This window comes from Nyctibius grandis, chromosome 9, assembly GCF_013368605.1.
Source record: "Nyctibius grandis isolate bNycGra1 chromosome 9, bNycGra1.pri, whole genome shotgun sequence".
Lineage (NCBI taxonomy): Eukaryota > Metazoa > Chordata > Aves > Nyctibiiformes > Nyctibiidae > Nyctibius > Nyctibius grandis.
This window is the reverse complement of record NC_090666.1, coordinates 24815716-24835810: the sequence shown is the minus strand read 5'-3', so window position 1 is coordinate 24835810 and position 20095 is coordinate 24815716. Positions and strand designations below refer to the sequence as shown.

The 20095-nt window shown below is 41.3% G+C and overlaps 1 protein-coding gene across 3 annotated transcripts in view; it reads right to left on the bottom strand.

Moving 5' to 3' along the window:
• Window positions 1–20095, bottom strand: part of MAP2 (microtubule associated protein 2) — a 186720-nt gene that overhangs the window by 28053 nt on the left and 138572 nt on the right. For 2 of the 3 annotated variants that reach the window (XM_068407182.1, XM_068407183.1), the window contains exons 5-6: window positions 18802–18915; window positions 16400–16477 (exon numbers count right to left, since the gene is read on the bottom strand). In XM_068407182.1, coding sequence (XP_068263283.1) covers window positions 16400–16477; window positions 18802–18915 — 192 coding nt within the window. Of the gene's footprint in view, window positions 1–489; window positions 625–1033; window positions 1241–16399; window positions 16478–18801; window positions 18916–20095 lie in introns of all 3 variants that reach the window. The other variant, XM_068407184.1, reaches the window with a different exon arrangement.

The following is a 20095-nucleotide window of genomic DNA, read 5'->3' as shown; positions in this document are numbered from 1 at the left end:
AGTGTCAATGCAGATAACATCAACCAACAAAATACAAGTCTGAAACACTTCTTATTATGCATGAGAGTAAAAAAGCAAAATAATGGAAATGTATACCATGGTTTAAGCTGTCAACATTTTCCCACCAGAAAAAAAAAAAAGGCGTAATTTTAAAAAAAAAAAAAAAAAAGGGAACAAAATGATGAGTAGAGATTCCTACAACACCACACTATAAGCACAATGCCAAGTTACAACCACAGCACATAGAGGTCCAAGCAATGACAAGCATACATGATCATAGCCTCCATTAAATAAACACACAAATACCAGGAAAGAAAGAAGAAAAGAAAAATGATAGAAAACACTAGAAAAGCAATACTATTTGTGAAGACTGATATTCTTGGAGGAAAAAATAAAAAAAATAGGAAGCTGCTACAGCCATGAGATTTACAAAAAAAAAAAAGTCTATGTTTGCCAGCCACATTGCATAACTGAACAGAACGCAGTCACCTGTCTGCTTCCGTTTAACACAGGAGAGATGAGTTGGTCTAGTATATTTGATAGCAGGTTTTAAAATGATTTTCCTGGAGGGAGAGTGGGCCTGAACTTCAGTTTTTTTAGCAAGTTCAGCTTTCTTATACACTGCTATGGACAAGAAAACACAAAAACACAGAATCAGGAAAAAAACAGCAAACAGTTTCATATGACAATACATCAAAGTGGCAGGCCCACTGCTCCACAGCTCCAACCCGATGTGCCGCTTCTACTGGGGTGAACAAATCCTAAGTCGGAAGACGGGGAGCACGGGTGTGTTAACCTCAGATGCGTTACCCAGTGATCAGTGGGGATGCCTACGATTGAAACGGGACCGGTGGAGCAGTGAGCCTTGCACATGGCTTTTCATACAGTTGTACGATGTCTCATTAAAAAGCACTACCATTCATACTGTTACAGTGCACATCACCTACAACAGAGTAACCAGATAGTACTGTACAATAGTAAAAAAAAAATTTAAAAAATAAATATATATTGTAATAGGGAGTGTTAAATGAACCTTTTTTCCTTCTCACTTCATCTCTGGAGAGTGTGCTAGGTTCCTTTTTAGCTATTTTCCTTTCAGGAGTAGAAATCCTGCCTCTCCCAGTTTTAAAAGGTTTCTCTTTTTTATGCTTATCGAGAGATGATCTTCGCAATTCTCTCTCTGCCTTCTCCTCTTTAGGAACAGTCTCTGACTGTTCAGTCATGATGCTCCTATCATCATCTGTAGGATCAGAGCAAATTATAACAACAAACAAAAGATTAGTAACAAATGTTAACAATACTGTGGTGGAGCAGGGAAAAAATAGTTGAAGACAGAGCAGATGGATTAATAAAAAAAGGCAGATTATTTTACTGTTTTTCTGAAACATGCTGAGATTATTGTTACAACTATAATAATTTTGCTTTTTTATCATTATGATTTGGAAGCAAAAATATTTAACAGACAAAACAGAAAGGATAATGCACACCTTGAGTATCTGCCCAGAGACTGTCTGTGTCCATGATGGAGTCATCGATTGTTGTTTCATCTTTGTAATCATCACATGTCTCTGTCTTGTAGTCGGTGAGCAGGATTTCTTCTCTCTGGGGTGAAGCAGGAGCTTCTGGGGAGCCCTCCTTGGGCTCAACTTGAATGTCAGCCACTTCCTCAACCTCCAGCTCCTCTTCAGCCTGGGAGTCCCCTGTTTCGATGTCTTCCTGCTGAGTAGCAGCAAAGCGGACACTGTGAGAAGCAGATTCACCCTCATCAACTGTTGTCTGCACCACTGTGATAAAGTCATCCTCTACTGTCACCACTGATTCAATAATGCCTTTCAGTTCAGGCAGTGCTTCTGGGCTACCCTTGGCTAGCATTTCTTCAGCAGCAGGTTTCCCAAAGTCTATTTCTAGGGGCATTTCTGATATAACATGCTGTTTATCCTCTTCTTTTTCTTCTTGCCCTATTTCTACCTCTTCTTCCTCATGTTCTTCCCCTTTTGTGGCCCCAGCTGTCACTTCACATGGCAGCAGCTTTTGGATTTCCATAGGTTTCACAGCTGTATCAGGAATCTTTTCAGTTCCGTCTGCAGGCTGTGATATGCTCTCCATCTGAATCTCAGCAGGCTCTTCCTGGAGAGGCTCAGCTTTTGGAAGGAGGAGCTCCATAGAAGGCTCCTGTGCTGGTAACTGTGCAGGTGTCTCTTCCCCAGACACAGGAGGTTTTGGAGGTTCTGCTTTGATATCCTCTGGTTTCAAGGATTCTCCATTCAACCCTTCTTGGGCTTGATCATGCTCTCCACTAGATTCATAAGATTCCTCTTTATCAACTGCTTCTTGATGTACCAGATCGGGCTTAGTTACTTTTTCCTTGATGTCTGTTTCGGACAGTTTAGTGCTGTCCTTCACATAACTAGGCTCGGTCTTGGAAAGTACATCTGCATCCTTTGCTTCTCTGGACAAGATGGCCTGATCTTTCTCTTGAGTGTCTTTGGGTTCAGGCTCTGCTCTTTTAACAGAGGGTTTGTCCTTCCCTGAAGGGAGAGATACAACCTCACTGATCTTAGTATCTAATTGACTCTGATATTCTTGGTCAGCTCTCCTTGCAGCCACTTCCATATCATGCTTTATAGCATTGTAATCTGGTTTTATTGGAGCTTCTATCTCAGCTATTTCAGGAACAACACTAAGAGTCTTCTCCTCCTTCTCCATCAACAAAGAAAAAGCATCTTTTCCTGTTGCCATCTCCGAAGCTGATATTCTGTCGTACATGGTATCATCGGTTACAGGAACTTTATCAGCTACACTTTCTTCTTTCATTTCTAAGATTGCCTCAGGTCTCATCTTCTCTGGCTCTGCACCTTTAATGGGACAGACCTCTTTAGAGTCAACTTGATCTTCACTTTTTTCTAGCACAGTATCCAGCTTCTCTTTTTTCTCCTGCTCAAAGTCCCTTGCCACAATGGACTCACCAGTGGCATGCTGACCTAAGTCTTTTTCACTGAGGAATTCTTCTTTTGATTTTTCAGCTGCTGCCAGTTTCACTTCTATTAAAGACAGGTCGGGAGCCAGGCCACGTCTCAGTTTTTCATCTGTGCCTTCATAAAAGGGACAGGTTTCGCTCGTTAAATTCTCACTGTCCTGAACTGGAGAAGGGAGTGGGACTGTGTACTTATTGAAAACACAGTAGCCCAAGTCTTCTAGCTGACTTTCAGCTTTTAGAGTGATGTGGTTTTCATCTGTCACAGGTGGCATGGCTGTGCTGCTATCTTCCACAACTGTGTCAGAAGGAACTGACTTCTTTTGTGCCATTTCAGCATCTGCGCTCACGGAGGCTAATCTAGATCTTGTCCCTGCCAAGTCTAACATTTCAGGCAGGTCAGGAGCCAGGACAGCCCCATTTTTGTAGTATTCTTTGGCCAGGAAAGGTGATTCGACCAAGGTCTCAGGCTGGACTTTTTCTTCGGCCATAGCTTTTTCTTCTTCAGTGTGCTCATCTTCCTCTCTACTATCAATGGGGAAGCAGGGGGCCTTCTCCAGTGCTGGTGTGGTTGCTGGCAAGTAGTCATCACCTTCATCCATACTTCCACTAGTGTTAGTTAGAATATCTGAAGCAAGGGGAGAAAGATCATGTGCACGACCAAAGCTAAATCCTAGAGCTATTGAATCCAGGCAGGACATGGGCAAGTTAATAGACATACTTCTCTGTTCAATTGCAGATCTCCCCCCAAGTCCCAGGCTCCTACTCAGAGTTAGATCATCTTTATTTTTACTGTGGAGTTCTCTCTTATCCCCATAGACTTTGGGGTCAATAGTGAACATTCTTTCTATTGGGGAACTTGGTTCTTCACATTTGTCTGGTGTAAAGCTCTGAGCCAGGGTACTGTACCCTATTTCATGAGCAGGCCCACTCTGCTGCTGATCCAATTCTGTCTGTAATTCTTCCTCCTCTTCCTCTCTGTCTTCAGGTATTAGATGATCTGTCTGATAAGGCTCATACACACTCTCTTTAGCGTCACTTAGCTCATAGTAATCACTGCCTTGTTTCAGAGCGTCTGCTTTGAAGGCTTCCTCTTTCAGAGCAGAGGTTTCAAAATACTTCGACATACCCGACTGGTCCTCCTCTTCTTTCATTTGATGAGGAGCTGAAACACCTGTCTTATCCTCCTTAGTATCTTTTTTAACATCTTTCTCTTGAAAAGGTTCTAGAGTAGGAGTCTTGTCAGCAGTTAAACTTGGTGCCTCAGGGGCTTTCTCTGTTATTCTGGATAACTGAGTGGTATCAAGGTGCTCTACTGTTTTCTCAAGGGTCAGTTCATGGCTTAACTTGGCTGGGGGTACCTGTGTGCTTGGCTGGACTTCCTTTTTCACATCTACTGTTGCCGGGAGCCCACTTTGGTCCATTTCTTTTTCTGCTTTGACAATATCAGGTGACTTTTTAGCTTCATCATCCTTTTCAAAGTCTGCTCTGTCTGGGGAAAATGTCTTTACTTCAGGTTTCATGGTAAATTTACCATCATCTAATATTCGAGCCTCCCCTTTATCATAGAAGTCATACCTTTCTTCATCACTCTCATCCTTGGTCATGTCCTTTTCCTCCCCCCACACAGGGATTTTCTGGGTGCATGGCGTTTTCAGGCCATCTACAGTTACCGCTGAGACTTCTTGCAGAGCTAGTGTCCTGTCTCTGTGGTTCTGTTCATCTTTAGTGAGATCTTTAGCAAACAGTTGGTCAGTGGGTTCCTGTTTTGTTTTGGAACTGTCTTTGAGTGGAAGCTCCTGGGGAACAGCGGGAGATGGGCCTGAAGGAAGTTCACTTTTGGCTGCTTCTGCCTTGGGTTCTGATAGCAACAGAGAACTTTCACCATGGCTGATGGCAAGATCTTGGACATCTTTAAGGTTGTCTTTAAATTTCATAGACATAACTTGGTTGGATGATGAGGGCACATCTGCAGTTCTTTCTTCTGTTTTGTTCCCTTTAGGCAGTTCAGAGGACAAGCCCTTTTGTTCTTGAGAAGCAGGAGGCTTGGCAGCAGGTTCTGCAAAACTGGCTTCCCCTTTCTTTTGTGAATCAGTTTCCAGAATCTGTTCTGATAGAGGTGAAGGCATTTTTTCTTTGTCTTTGCTCTGTGAATCCTTTTTATCTATAGCCTCTGTTTTTGCTGGCTGTGGAACTAAGGCATCATGTTTAGGTTGCTCACCAGTCTTACTGTCTTTCCCAGATTCATGTTGCTTTGTGTCTAACGGTTCTGCTGTGAAAGGGCGTGCGCCCTCCTGGACACGGAACTCCATCTTCGTGGCTGCAAGTAAATCTGAAGTAGTTTGTTTGGCTTTTATAACAAAATTATTTAAAGCACTTACAGGCAGGCAGTCATATGGCTTACAACAACATCTTGGTATGAATGATGGAAAGGAGAGGGAGAAAGATGCAAACATGCAGCAACGCCATCCACCTAGAAATCTGCTTTAAAGTGTTAAACCCTAGTTTCCTTTCAATATATGAGGTTTTATAATGAAAATGTGAGTTGCACACATGTAAATATGTGACCACTGAAACGAGATGATTTCATATGAATTCTTCATCTTTATGGTTTGTATACAACAGTAAAACCACAAGTAATCCTCACTTCATTGATATGCTTTCCTAGACTCTGTAACTTGTATTAGTTTTGAGTTGGTAAAGTCTGCAAGATGCAGTCCAATCAGTTGTATCTGTGTGTGTTGCTGACATTTAAAACATACGTTTCTATATCTATTTTACATTTTTCTTCTACGTGCAGCCTAAACTAAAGAAATAATGCATATAAAAGGTTTTGCAAGTGTGAGAAGAGGCTGGTTTTTTAATTGTACCAACTTTTGACATTTACTCTTTGACAAATGACAAAAATCTCACTGCTGTCATGAAACCGGTATGTGTAAATCCGCAACAGAGCTATTAATAGTCCCAGATCTTGAAGATCTGGTCTTCAAAATGGCCAGCCATCTTCAGCTGTAACTGAAAGTCAAAGAATACTTAGCATGCTTCAATGACTGTAGATCAGGCCCTAATTAAGTTAATTTGAAACTAAAAATGCTACTCTTACAGTCTGCCACTATGTTTTCAGGGACTAATACCTAGTTAAGTTTTTTTAATACATGCTCTGTTAATCATTAATAGCTTGTTCTTTTTTAATATCCTATGGAAAATAATCATTTCTATCATATCGAAATCTTCCTGTCATGGAAAATATGAAGAGAGATACTGCAGAATGTGTCAGAACTTTCTGCAGTAATCTGTAAAAAAAGTTTTATGACTTTTTTCTAAAGCTTGTTACAAGCAGCATTGGGCCAGCTCTGAATCTCCTCATCTCTGATTTAAAGTCCATGGAGCCACCTTTTTGCTCTGATGAATCTGAATTTTTTAGAACAATTAGTATCAAAGAATTGGTCATTCTTTAAATATTTGCATATGTTAACATTTAGTCAAAAAAAACCCTGCCATTCTAAACTCCACAGGTAGAAAAAACAGAGGTAATTACACTACAGTAATTTTGCTCCTTTATGTTTTTACATTTGGTGACTTACTTGCAAACTCCATGAAGTATAAAAACATGGCCATTGAGCTGATGTCATCCTCGTTTCACAGAAATTAAATAGCTACATACTGACTTTATGTATCCTACTGTGCCTCTTACTGTAGTGCAAATGAACAATACCAATGGCATCAAAACATACTCTGACTGCCAAAGGAATTTAATATTCTTTAGCTGGGCCAGCCAGAACACCAGCCTCCCTGTGCAGCATTTCTTAGCCAGGTAGTGAACAGGTACATCACTACTCCATGCAATGTGTCTTTACACCTTGTTGCACTGGCTGAAGAGAAATACCATTGAAAGGAAAATCCTGAAGCCTAGTTCTTACATACTGAAAGACAATTGATTGCACTAAATATTTTGTTCAGGAAGCAGATCAGAACTTCACCCTATGCACCCAACCCTTCACTACAAAGGCAAACGTCCCAGTGGAAGTGATGGAGGTTTTACCTGACCAAGGCACTCCAGCAGGGTTAAACATTTGTAATAAGGTAAGACACACAAAAAATCAGAGTTCTGGCAATGATCGAGGAGATCAGGGGTGGACTGCAATGAATGGCAAGGATATGACATAAGAAGCGATAGCTTTAGGGAAGCTAAACCAGAATGCACTGAAGCACACACACACACACAAAAAAACCAAAACCAAACAAAAACCCTGCACACTGCAAAAGAAAACATTTCTACAGTTTAAGCCTCTTTACGTCATAAAGTCAATAAATCTACTTTTTGAAAGAAAAGCAGATGAATCTCTGCACCAAAAAGAAAAAAATATACATAGATTAGCAATGTGACTGGCAAACACATCTGAGATGAGGGAAAAAGGCTTACGCAGAGGAATCAGCTTAGCTGCAAAGCATATTTTATCATGGCAAAGTAAAAAATCAGGAATCAGCCGCAGTGGTGGGAAACTATGTTGCCATACAGCACCTATGCAATCATATTATCTGCTACACACTCTTCAAGCATAATAACAAGAGCAGTCATACTAATAAATGGGAAGGACAGGAAACGAAGCAGCCTTAGAAAGCACTGGAGAAAGCTGGAGAAGGATTCACCAGCAGCAACCACATGCAAAGCTAAGGAGGACACACCGTCCTTGGCCGAGGAAGGGGATGTGTCTCGCAGGGGTGTTTCTGCCACATCAGTTACACTCTCCCTGCTGGATGCCACGCTTGGCACTTTGTCTTCACGACACACTTTGGCCTCCAAACCCAAATCCAACTGACCCTCACAGAGGCCCTTGGCCTGGTCCGAAGGCTCAGTGGGCCCGTGCTCTTTCCCCAGTTGCTTCCCAGGAAGAGCAGCAGGTTTCTCTTCCACAGCCATCGGACTCTCTACTGGTTCTTCTTCTTGTGGATGGAGAAAGGAGGCAACATCAACACCAACAGTAAACACCAAGCACACAGCTCAACAGGACTGCTTTTGCATAACACTTTCAGCTCTGAACATTTTAGATTTAAGCGTGTCAATGGACTGCTAGTATCCAGCCCATTTTAGCCACTGTGGAACCATATTTTCCTTAGGGAAAAAAACAAACTGAAACAAAAAACCTGTCCCCCCCTAGAGAAGCATGTTTATCCTGTAAGATAGAGCTGAAAGTGTTTCAACAGTTATACCTCTCCTCAAGATGACTGTGGGTCAAATATACACTGCAAATGGAGATGGTATTGAATGATGGATGGCCCTGACAACACCAGTGCATCAATGAGCTCAAAGTACACTGATATTTTTCTGATAAATGTGCCATTTAATCCAGTTCAAGACATTCAATTGAGGTGGAGGAAGGTATGAGGCATTAATTTCTTTCCACTGACCTTGGCAATACTGACTGCTAAATTCCAGCAAGTCAATCTATCACATGGATCCTGGACTTGGCAAAATATTGAGCCACTTCCATAGTCTTAATAAGCCTTGTGCATAGCTGATAACTAATGGTTTCATTATAATTCAGACAAGATTCCTACACTGAGTGGGTTTATAAACAGTTTGTCCCTTAGGCTGCCTGACATCTGAACTCTGTATGTGAAAACCACAGATTTAACACCAGGACTCCTCATTTTCTTTTCTGTTTCCCCACTAACCCTCAGGCTCCTCGCCACCAATTAAGCCAAAGAAACCAATGAGTGCCATGTAACTATCTGTTCAGCTGAATTTCTAAAATACATCACTCAGCCTATGGGCTGTTAGGATCAGTACAGCAGTATCAAGAGCTGCCTTTACTCATGCCATGGCAGAAGAATGATTAGCAGAGTCTCCATTCTGGACCGTACTCCTGTAATTGCTACTCAGACAGAACATTCCTGTGCTCTATTAGTATCCCTGCTGATAAGAAGTCAGGATTAAGTGTGAAACCTTTGATTCAGCAACATACTTAAGCAGCTGACCAGCAACCATGCTGCAGTCAACCTGATGATCTCCCTGGGTTTAAAGTGTGTCTCACACTTAAGACTTTGCTGAATCAGACTTGGAACAAAGTGGATTCAAATCTGGAAGTGGCTGTATCCAGCCTCTTGGTATTAAAGTAAAACCTCTTTACAAGGGCTTGATTTTTCTCCTGAGATTGGCCCGGTTAAAACCAAACAATCAAACATCCACTTCAGTTATGGCCTTTAAAAAGTGATTTAAGGAACACAAACTCTATTTGAGGCTGAGAAAATATCACTATGTAAAGTACAACACATCACTAATAACATATAAAAATGCAATTAAGGTTAGATACTATATCTTAAATGAACAGAAGCCAGAAGATTCAGAATCAGAATGTCTGGACAAATGTCTGAGTGTTACAGGGATATTTACACCTGGGCAGACTGCAAAAGCAGCCTGGCAGAACAGCAGGTGTCCAGCTACAAAAGGCCCTGACTGGAATCACTTGGTTTGCTTTTACGTAGTTTTGTACGTGCATCCCTTTCCATCAAAAAATTATAAGGAAAGCTTCTCATTTTACTCTGAGCACTTTCAGCTATACGTATCCATTTCCTAAGACACTTCACACCATGCCACATGATTAAAACTAATTACTCACCAAAGTAGAAAGTTATCCCTGACTTAATGAACGAATCCTACTGACTCCCTTTGTGCAGCAGACTTTTATGCCAAACAGACTGCTTGCTTACAGGCAGCAAGTGAGGAGGGCTCTTTCATAATGCCTATCTTTTCACTGATGACCCAGCTTATTTCCCTTTTTTTTTCCTCATCGATGTTCTGAGCTCTTACACTTTCACCAGAAGTAGATGCATACGACTGAAAATGAAGCTGCCCATGAACTAACCAATCCAGGAGTGCTGTTAAGTACAGCTACAGGCACCCAGCTATAGTAAGGCTACTCCTGCGATTTTCTGTCTCCCCTAGCTTCAGGCAGACATGCTGACATTAACAATCTTCAGGTATTAGCAGTGATCTCTTTCTTTTGCTGTTGCAGTATTAGGCTATATTATCCTGTTAATTCTGAACAACTCTGTTTTTTTTTTTTTTGAAATGACCCAGTGAGCAATTTCAGGTATACACCTCCATACTCCTGAAACACGAACCTTTAGAGGATTCAGTACCATTTTTAACTTCAGCTCCTGTGTCCCAAGATCAAGTTAGTCAAATGCTGCGAGATGAAACAGGATCTATTTTGCCTTGGAGAAGTCAGCATTCCTGTTAGTCACTGAAACAGATTCTCCCTTGATTCCTCAAAAGGCATCTCGATTTTATGTAACCCCCACTGATAAATAATACTGATGTGCTCAGGCCATAAAAAAAAGGGGGTACAGAAACACAATAAACTTTTTTTTCTCCTTGTTTGCACTCAGATGACACAACGTTAACTGGGTGTATCCACAAAACAACTGGAGATCAAACATGACCCAATACTGCCTGAAGTCACCTGTGTGTACTGGGGTAAAAATTGATTTCCTTCGCCTGCTGTTGAATTAAAGCCTCCCCACTGCTATCTTTGGTATAGACATGTTTTTTTGCCCCACTGTATTAACAACTGACTTACCTCCAGTAACAACCTTTTGGCCTATTTTGCACACTGTTCTTGGCAGTGATTTCCTGGCACAAAGAGCAAATTAGCTTACGCTTCTTTTAACTAGCTGCTCCTTTTGCTTCTGCTACAAACCAGGCCAGTAGATCAAGAGCCCTGATTTAAGCAGGAACCATGGCTTCACTGACCCCACAGTTGCATTCATTGCTCATCCTGCAGTTTCACTTTGAGACGAAGAGACTCTGGAGGGGCGTCACTTCCATGTGGGGAGAAAACACAACTAGGTTTCCCTCCCCAGAAAGCACCAATCCCAGGCACATATACAATGGAATGGATGGCAGGTGGGTAGAGGGGAAGAGGAACAAAATGGGACCATGCTCAGTTCACCTTCATCATGGCCCAACAAGACCTCTGTGCTCTTCACTGTGGCACTGGGACGTGTACTAGAGCCAGTCCACTCCGAGCTGAACAAAGGGTGTTCATAGTACTCCTCATCCGAATTGTAGGGCTCATCATCAGGCACAGACACTGAAATGGAGGGGGCCAGGTGTTTACGCCACTCCCTGCCGGCAGCAGGCCCACAGACTGGGCAGTGGTGTAGCGGTCCCACCTTATCCTCTGCCCCTTCATCTACAAATAGACACACACAGACAAAAACTGCAGGACAGACAGACAAAGAAAAGGCAAAGACAGGATGGACACATGCACTAACAACACTAGCCACTATGTCATGCTGCAGAGTGGATGCAATCAGACAGGCTACAGGTTAACGCAGGATGGGGGAATGAGGCAGCTGTGCATTTTAACACATTTAACACGCCATGTATGTGGCGTTCCCTGCAGTGTTTGTGAACATCCAAAACCGACCGTTGGAATAAGTGAATTTCAAAACTATACACTTATTATTTAGAGGAATACATATTGTACACAAACCACATCTCACAACTTGCACTGATAATCATATATGTAGTACAGCTGACTGGCTGTATTAAAAACCTCTGAAGTATCCCAACACAGTTGTATCCCTCATAGTCATTGGGTGAAGTACTTGAAAGTCTAAATTTTAAAAAGTCCTTTAATTAAAAAGCAAACCAGCTTACACTTTGGTCAATGGTGGGTTTATTTTTCATTGTATTTATTTCAAAATTCCCCACTTGCTTTTTTTCCCCCCTATAAATAAACAACATTTAAACAACCAAAAAACCCCCTTCTCCAAAGAGCTAGCTATCTTTTTCCTGATACAGGCCACATAAAGCTGCTCACAGCAATCTCTCTCAGTAGCTCCAATATGCATCATTGTGCTGCAAAAGAAAGATTATCCATGTTTAAGATTCTGCGACAGCCCTGAGGCTGGCCAGGACTGAAGGCAGGCTATGTGCACCTATGCACATGCGCAAATACCACCCATGCAAATTAGTTTAAGAGAACCGTTCTCAAAATTTTTTTCAGGACACAAAGAGCGCCTGAACCTGAACCGCTGACAGTTCAGCTGTTTTGCTCTTGTAGTGGAATCCAAATCCCAGATTCAGGTGTTTATGCGTGCTTAAAAGAGGTAGGTGTGGAAAGATAAGCCGGCAACCTGCCTCTGCCAAGCAGGAAGCTCTGCAGGGCACTGCAATAGGAAATGCTAAACACAGGGCTGATCCTGAGCTTCCCACCGTTCCTTAGTATTTAAGAGCCGGCAGCAAGGTAGCAAGGAACCATCTTGATCCACTTGCAATGCAGAACCTGTGGATTTCTTCTCCATAGAAGCTTCTACAAAATTCAGTGACAAATGTGAGGGGGCTCACGGTTTGCAAAAGGCTAGTTAGAGGGGGTGAGGTCATGTCTCGGGATGTGAGACACCAGGAATCAACTCCCTTCTAAACCTGAGAAGATTCAAAACTACAACTCCTGCTTCTTGGCAGGGTGCCCTCACACCAGTCCACGTATTACTGTGGAGAAGAGTGGGAAGGGTTGACGCACTTGCCACCTCTTCTGCTGGAACTGGGACATTGTGGAGAAAAGACTAGAAGGTTGATATGGTCAGAAGCAGAACACAGATAAGGAGGATGAGCAAAACGGGAGGTTCTCCTTCCAGCTGTGAGTCATATTTATCCAGGGGCCCTTCAGAAGTAAAATGCATCAACAAGAGTCAATGTGAAAACCCAGGACTTCTCTATACTGACACAAACAAGGCTAAAAATTCCTTCTTTATAGGCTCTGAATGGATTGTAGGCAAGAAAATACAGGCCCTGCCTCTGCTCCTTAAAACTACAGGAACTGACAATAGTAAAACTGCTTAATACATATTATTGTGATGGCCCACAATCATTAGGAGTGCAATGAGATACTAGTATTGTTTGGGGCTGTTATGTCTGTGGCTATTACAGATTTACATTATTTATCAGTTTTAATAAAGATATTTTCAAAATTACTGCAGATAATTTAATTAACAGGATAATGATGTCTTTAAAGGAGGATATGCTTTTATTTCAGCAACAAGAAAAATCCTTCCTTTGTTATTTTAGTCCCTTCCAACAGTTCTTTTTCAGTTTAAAGTGTGGGAAAAACCCCCAACGTATTCTAAAGTCCAAGATTAAAATCACTTCTCACAAAGGCTAATTCTGCTTTAGCTTCCAGGTATCTTTTGAAAATGCCTTTCAAGAAGTAATTTTCACTGTAAACAGATCCATTTTTATAGGACACTTGGTTCCTTTCAGTTTGCAAAATATTGTTATTTGATATATAAAGCCTAATCTGAAATGCCTATTTCGAAATGGAAGACAGTGCATCAAAGGCATCCTTCTATCTTGTAACATTTAGAAAAATTTTTACCTGAACACATTGTTGACCATTGTCAAAAGGTGCAGAGCACAAAAGAAATGCCAAGTTGGCAAGAGACTATCACACATCAGCCCTGCATAACCAGATCCAACTGATAAAAGGATTAGATGGTGCTAGGGAAAGTTTAATTTCCTGAGCAAAATTATGTTACTATAGTTGAAATAAATGAAATCATTTCAATAAGGCAAATTAGTTATCTTACCTTCTGCAGCAGTAAAAGGGGACAGGCTCATTTGAATGTTTTTCTGCGGCCAAGTGAAAGAAAAACCCACATCCACTGACTCCCTTCCTTCATGAAATACACTTGACCCACAAACCTCTCTGTCTTTTCTACTTTTTTTTTTTTAATTTGCGTTTGCTGCATGGCTGGCCACATCCACCTTTGTCATGTCTACAGCAGTGATTTCCTTCCTACTATGACTGAAGGAAGTCTCTCTTGGATTCAGAGCAATGCAACACACGCTGACAAGTGCATTAGGAAAATGTTCTAAGAGAAGGGGAAAAAAAGGAGGTCTGAGGTAGATACACACACCAAGCGCTCACTTTTGTTGTTCAACAACTGTAGAATTGGGTTAAATTCATATTCTACTGAGCAGAAAGACAGACAATGTAAAGGTGCATGAGGATGGATAGCCAGATGGTATAGGGAACTGAAGGTTTAAACAAGTACAGTAAAATTAGGTCAAACCCTACTGAGGCAAACTCTTCTGAATGGGAGCTTTGCCTGAATAAAAATGACAGGTCTGGCTCACTCATGTCAGCAAAAGCTCAACTTACCCACAGAAAATAAGGACCACATCTTCTAACACAGAGCAGAACACAAGATTTTCACTACCATTAACTAACTGAATTGACAACACTGATATTTTGGAAAAAAACAACATAATATACTTCTGGTGAATTTTTTTTCAAGAAGTTCCTTCTGTTCGTCAACCAATTCTACTGTGAGTTCCAGTTTCAGAGATGGACATAAACAAGAAGCTTCCAACGGAGTCCATTAATGACTCAGCACATCATTTCTGTCCACACGTCCCTTACAAACCTACATTTTTAGGATTTATACAGGCCATCTGCTCTAAAAATGAAGAGTTGAATCAAAATCTTGTCATGGAAAGTCTCTTTTCACTAACGTTAAAGGAAATTATTTGAATGTGTTTAAAAATGGTGGAATTGTGTAAATCATCAAAATGTCTCCCGAACACTGCCCTTTCAGTCCTTGCAACCACCCCTGCGGGTAGGTAAGTAAGTGCTATTATATTAACTCGATTCTACATGCAAGGAAAGAGAAAAATAATGATGTTAAGTGACTTGCCGAGTCATATGCACAGCTGGGAACAGCAGAGTCTGGTAGTTCATAATAACCTCGAGTTGTACAGTGTTTTGCCACCTTCTTGTGTTAACACAACTAGCGAAATGGTTTCCATTTGCTTTGGGAGCAATCTACAACCTCCTGTCAATTAATCAATACGAGTACTTTATAAAAACCTAAAATACATGTAAATAACACTGCTGATAGAAACAGTATGCAAAGCTAATCCTCAGCTAAGGATGTATGATGTAAGAACCTTGACACTGGCCTGAAGCAGAAGAACAAGCTCTTATATTGTGATATGAAAAATCACAAAGCATACACGGAATTACTGAAGTGAACTATATATTAAAAAATAGTGGTAAAACCCTGGTAACAATTCTGAAAGCCTTTGCTAATGCCCTACTAGCTTCCTTTTCAGTTAGTAGTTTTGAATGCCATTATGTCTGGGTGATGAGTCTAGGAACTGTTGTACTATTCTTGTAAACAATGTGCAGATGTTTTTAAAAAAACAACAACAATCAAGAAATTTTTTTTCTATTAGTTGCTAACTGCATCCGGTAGGTATTTCCAGTACACTGGACTGACAAATGTTGTTGTTAACACAGCCTGTAATTGCATTATCTCAAAAATTACAGCAGGATGGGACATGCCTAATTGCAGTGTCCTGATAAACTGAGAGTCAGACTATGTTAGCACATGAAATAGGAACCATCCACTTGCAAAATTAAGAGAAGCTCTGTGTTAAAATACCAACAAAGTTTGTTCAGCAGATGACAAGAAATTATTTTCATGCACTTATTTAACAAAAAGAAAGAAAAAATGCTAAAAGGAAATCCAAGAAGGAAATAAATGGACACACAAAAACGCTACTGACATGGCAGAGTTCAACTGACAGAACCCTGGAGATTCTGAACCCAAATCCTACCCACATATCCTCATGGTATGGCTCAGTTTTAACGTATTGCTGTCTCCCTATACTGATGGCCTTGATGCAGCAGTCGTCTTCTGTTGAAGAAAGCACTGACGCACAAGCTTACTATTGTGACAACTTCACTGGGATTTAGGCCTCTGCTTAAAATTAAGCCAACACTTAAGTTCTTTGCTGAAGGGGATTTTAGCAGGAGGAAAACGTAGTGATCATGGGCTACTGAAATTGAACATGCATTGTGCAGAACAGAGTGGAAATTTGCTTTGTGAGACTAGAATTTGACTCCTGTGCTCTGTATACAGACCCCCCAATACACATAGGCATTGAAGTGTGAATTACAGGCCAAAGACTAAAGAAATGATCCAACTCTGAATCTCCTTGCTTTCATGCATTTAAGATGCCAAAACCAAAGCTAATGGTAATTTTAAAAGCAGCCAAACAAATCCTAAGAAAAGAAAGACGACCCGTAATTGAATCATAGTTTTGGTGACCACACTGGGACAGCAGACATCTTGGGTCATATTGCATATAACAGATAAAAAGGTGAGCATCACCATCTTTTTTTCTTTAGTATGGATGTATTTAACATATCCTGTCAGTTACCTCTGTGCATATGTGTCTACCTCATCCATACATTGCAGCTGGTTTGCAGATGGGGAGTTATTGCTGGGGAATGCCTTTTCATATGAAGGTGCAGAAAGTATCTCCATTTTCTGATTCCCCCATCCTTTAGATTCATGTCTCATCCCTCCACTGACAGCTGTGCACTGCAATGTCCAGGAGACCCTTACCTTCCTCCAGAGCTCCAGTCTGCTCGGAAGCTGGTGACGGAGGTGGGGAAGGAGGCAGGTTGGCTGACTCTTCGACTGCTAGAAATCAAACAGTGAAAATGAGATAGAGCAATTAATTCCAGAGAGACAGATGCTTGATACAAGCTCCAGTCAGCCTGTTCTGCCTAGCTGAGAGAATTATTCGATGGGGACTTGTGCTTAGCAGATTTTCAGATAGACCCTTTCAGAGTACATGGATTTTTAAAGTTATAATAAAAGGTGGGTTTTTTTTTCAGATGGTATGAATTATTTTCAAAATTCTGTTCATAGAGTGCAATACAAAAACAAAGTATGAAATGACCTTTAAATCAGTATTGCCACTTAGAAAACCTTCAGTTACCCAAGGCAACAATAAAGCATCTGAGCATGAGAGATTTTATAAATTCACGCTGATTATCTGAAACTGGCATCCAATCTCTTCAATTTACCTTAAGTACATGAACAAAAACCATTCTGCACACTTTTTTTTTCTTCTGCTGAGTTCAAGGTTAAATCACAGAATACATGCAAATATTGCTTGTCTAAATACAAAAGAGCAAGGCGCAGTGAAATCTTAGATGCACTTAGAGTAGGTTGTAGATTCATTCCCAGTCACAAGACTAGATGCTGAAACCAGATGATGTTTTTTCAATTATTTCAATTCACATATGATGAAATCCTGAACAAACGAAACTCAGCATAACCTCTGCATCTGATTTCATACCAATAACTGAAGATTTTTTTCCTTTAAAAACAAATCCACTACTGAGGCTTAACCAACTTTTTGTTTGTTTTTTGTTTTTTGTTTTTTTAAAGTTACAAATCCGTTTTAACAGATGTGTCTTATAAATGGCAGCTCTCAACAGGCAGATCTCAGTTTCTGATTCAAGGCTTCTTCCCAAGCATAAAAAGGCCAGTTTCAAAGCCCCAGCAGAATTTATCAGGCCTCCTTACATTGATTTCAGTGTGGTTTGGAAGAGACCCTTGTCCTTAAGATGTATAATACTTAATATAAATACTCTGTCCCTTAATACTCCAGGGACAGAGTATTTATATCTTCATCACAATGCAAGTCTACATGCACCTATTTAACAGTCACTGACAACAGGAACTGTAACACCAACAGCTGCTAACTGAAGACATACTTCTCTCATATTTTTAAAATGTCTTATCTAACTAGATGGAACTCAATATCCATCTTGCTTCACCCAGGCCACAGTGAAGCAACCTGTGCTTAAGTATGTATGAAGCGTGTTGCAGAACTGGGGCCTTCCATGTAAAATTGAGTCTCTGTAAAGAAGGGAATTACCAGGCAACATATCTTCCTGCTGCAGTTCAAAATTAGTTTAATGAAGCAAAAGACCTTGGGAACCAAATTTCCAACAAATATTCTAAGTTACTCTTTGACCTTAATTCATTCCTAAGCAGGGTCCAGCCACACTCCAAGCAGAGTGTCTGTGGGGAAAACACCAAAGGCATTATTTTGATGGGATCACAATGTACGTGCACTCAGCAGAACTTATCCTGGGGCAGGCTTGCAAGACTTGCCCTACCTCAGGACAGAGTATGGCCTTTCTCTGGCCTTTGATGTACATGTTTTGAGCTACTGTGGAAGGTTCCTGGCAGGGAAGAAGCACTTTAGGTACAAATGGCTGTATATTTACTTCTTTTTTTTATATATATATATACACACACACATATATATACTTGTATTTCAGAGAGACATTTCACAAAGGAGCCAGCAGGAGGATGGGGGCATGGCACAAACCAGTGCCAGTGGTCCCATTCCCAGTCTGGACCACTGGCATTTGCTTCTACCACATGTAACTTCCTCTCCCACAATCTCCCCTCACCTTGCCCAGCTACTAACCCCTCTCCCACCCTCACCCGGTGTGCCCCATTCCTCTCTGCTTCCTATCGAGGTGCTCCTCCTCCATCTTTCTGAGTAGCTACCACCCAACCAGCAAAGCCTCACTTGCTTTTTATATGCCTCTCCTCTACTCTTTGCCTCTTCAGACATTAATCTTTTTTTCTCATGTTGTACATGGCTGAACAAAGGGGCTCCTAGTGCTGCTGGGTCCCACCAAACACAACAAAACCACTACCACCAATTACATTCACAGCTGCACCACACAGGAGTCAGGAACCAGGTGGAGAACTGCTGTGAGAGCAAACAGTGAATGAGACAGTCACAGGGCCGTGAAGAGCTGGGGCAACAAACATACCGCTATTGTTACGTGGTTCCAGGATTTATCCAGGGGTCCTGCAGTTTACCCATGACCATAACCTATGTGAATATGCAGCTGTAATTGGTTTTAGTAATAAAGATACATCTCACATTTGCAGACACAAGGATACTTTGAACATTCTTTGTCTCATTTTACCTAAAGGTAGTGGTCCAGGCTGATCTTTGTGCTGGGCTTCTTTTTCCTGTTCGCCTTTCAGCACTGCTACAGCTTCAGCTGTTACTACTTGTACTATCCTCGCAGACACTTCTTCTGTGGCATCAGCAAAGTCAGAAAAAACAAAGAAAAGTATGCTAATGAGAACAATGTTCTAAAATTATAAGGATTAGCTTAAACAATAAAAAATGGAGGCTGACTTAATCCATTTTTAAAAGGTAAACTTTTTTCCTGAAATAGAAGCAAATCTGTAAAAATAAAATAGGACCATATATCCCAAAGATCTCAGTGGAAAATGCTGAGCATCTACAAAAAACAGGACCCCAGCCTTTACAGTAAGATGCACAAAGTATCATTATTAAAATGCCCTTTTCTGCTAGGGACAATGTGCAGCAACTGCAAAATTTAAGGTGATCGTTTATTAAATGTCTAGAAATTTCTTTCTGCAGGTACCGTTTTGCAAACAGGGGTAGAATGGCCAGCTGAGTAATCGGGATTTCTTGACTTTTTAATATATGGAGTTAGCTGCATTCTTACAGGCACTTTGGATGATATTTCCTTCTCATCAGCACACAGTTAGTATGCATTAAAGGCACTTCCCAGACAGGCATCTATGCTGATGAGGAACTTGAAAAAGAAGGGCCAAATAACACTTTTGTATGATTAAAATGTATACTTTGTCCTCCTCACCCCTTTAAGACTGACAACACGAAGCTTTATTTAAACAGTAGGTCTGAATACCATGCAGAGGGTAACATTTGTTTGGTGGGATGGGCTCTCAGGCCCTTGTCTCAGCCCCAAGCTTAGCTCCTGGTGGCTTGCTCTTGCTGTGCTGGGCGCAGGGAAGGGGACTTGTGCAGAGCCAGCTGAGGCATTGCGTGCTTGACAGACCCGGGTGCCACAGGACCCACGCTTCGCTCTTCCCCACCACCCTCAACGTGTGGCATGCCTGAGAGGGGCTGAGGAACCAGGTGCTCTGCTGAGCAGAGGGATGGCGGTGGGGACCACTCAGGGGAGTAAATACTTCCAAAACTGAGAAATTGTATCTCATCTCGGCTCCAGACCCACTCAAAGGTGCAGTGAAATGTCATCAGGCACACAACTGCATGTGGAAGTAACCAGAGAGATTTCCTGCCTCAAGGGCCATTCAGGCACCTTTGATCTAGCAAATCAAGGACTTAAAGGTTGGTCCAGCAGAACCATCCACAAAAGAATCCAGAGAAAAAGAGTCTCATTTTCTTATCTGTGTATTAGCCCACCCTCCCTTACTCATTAA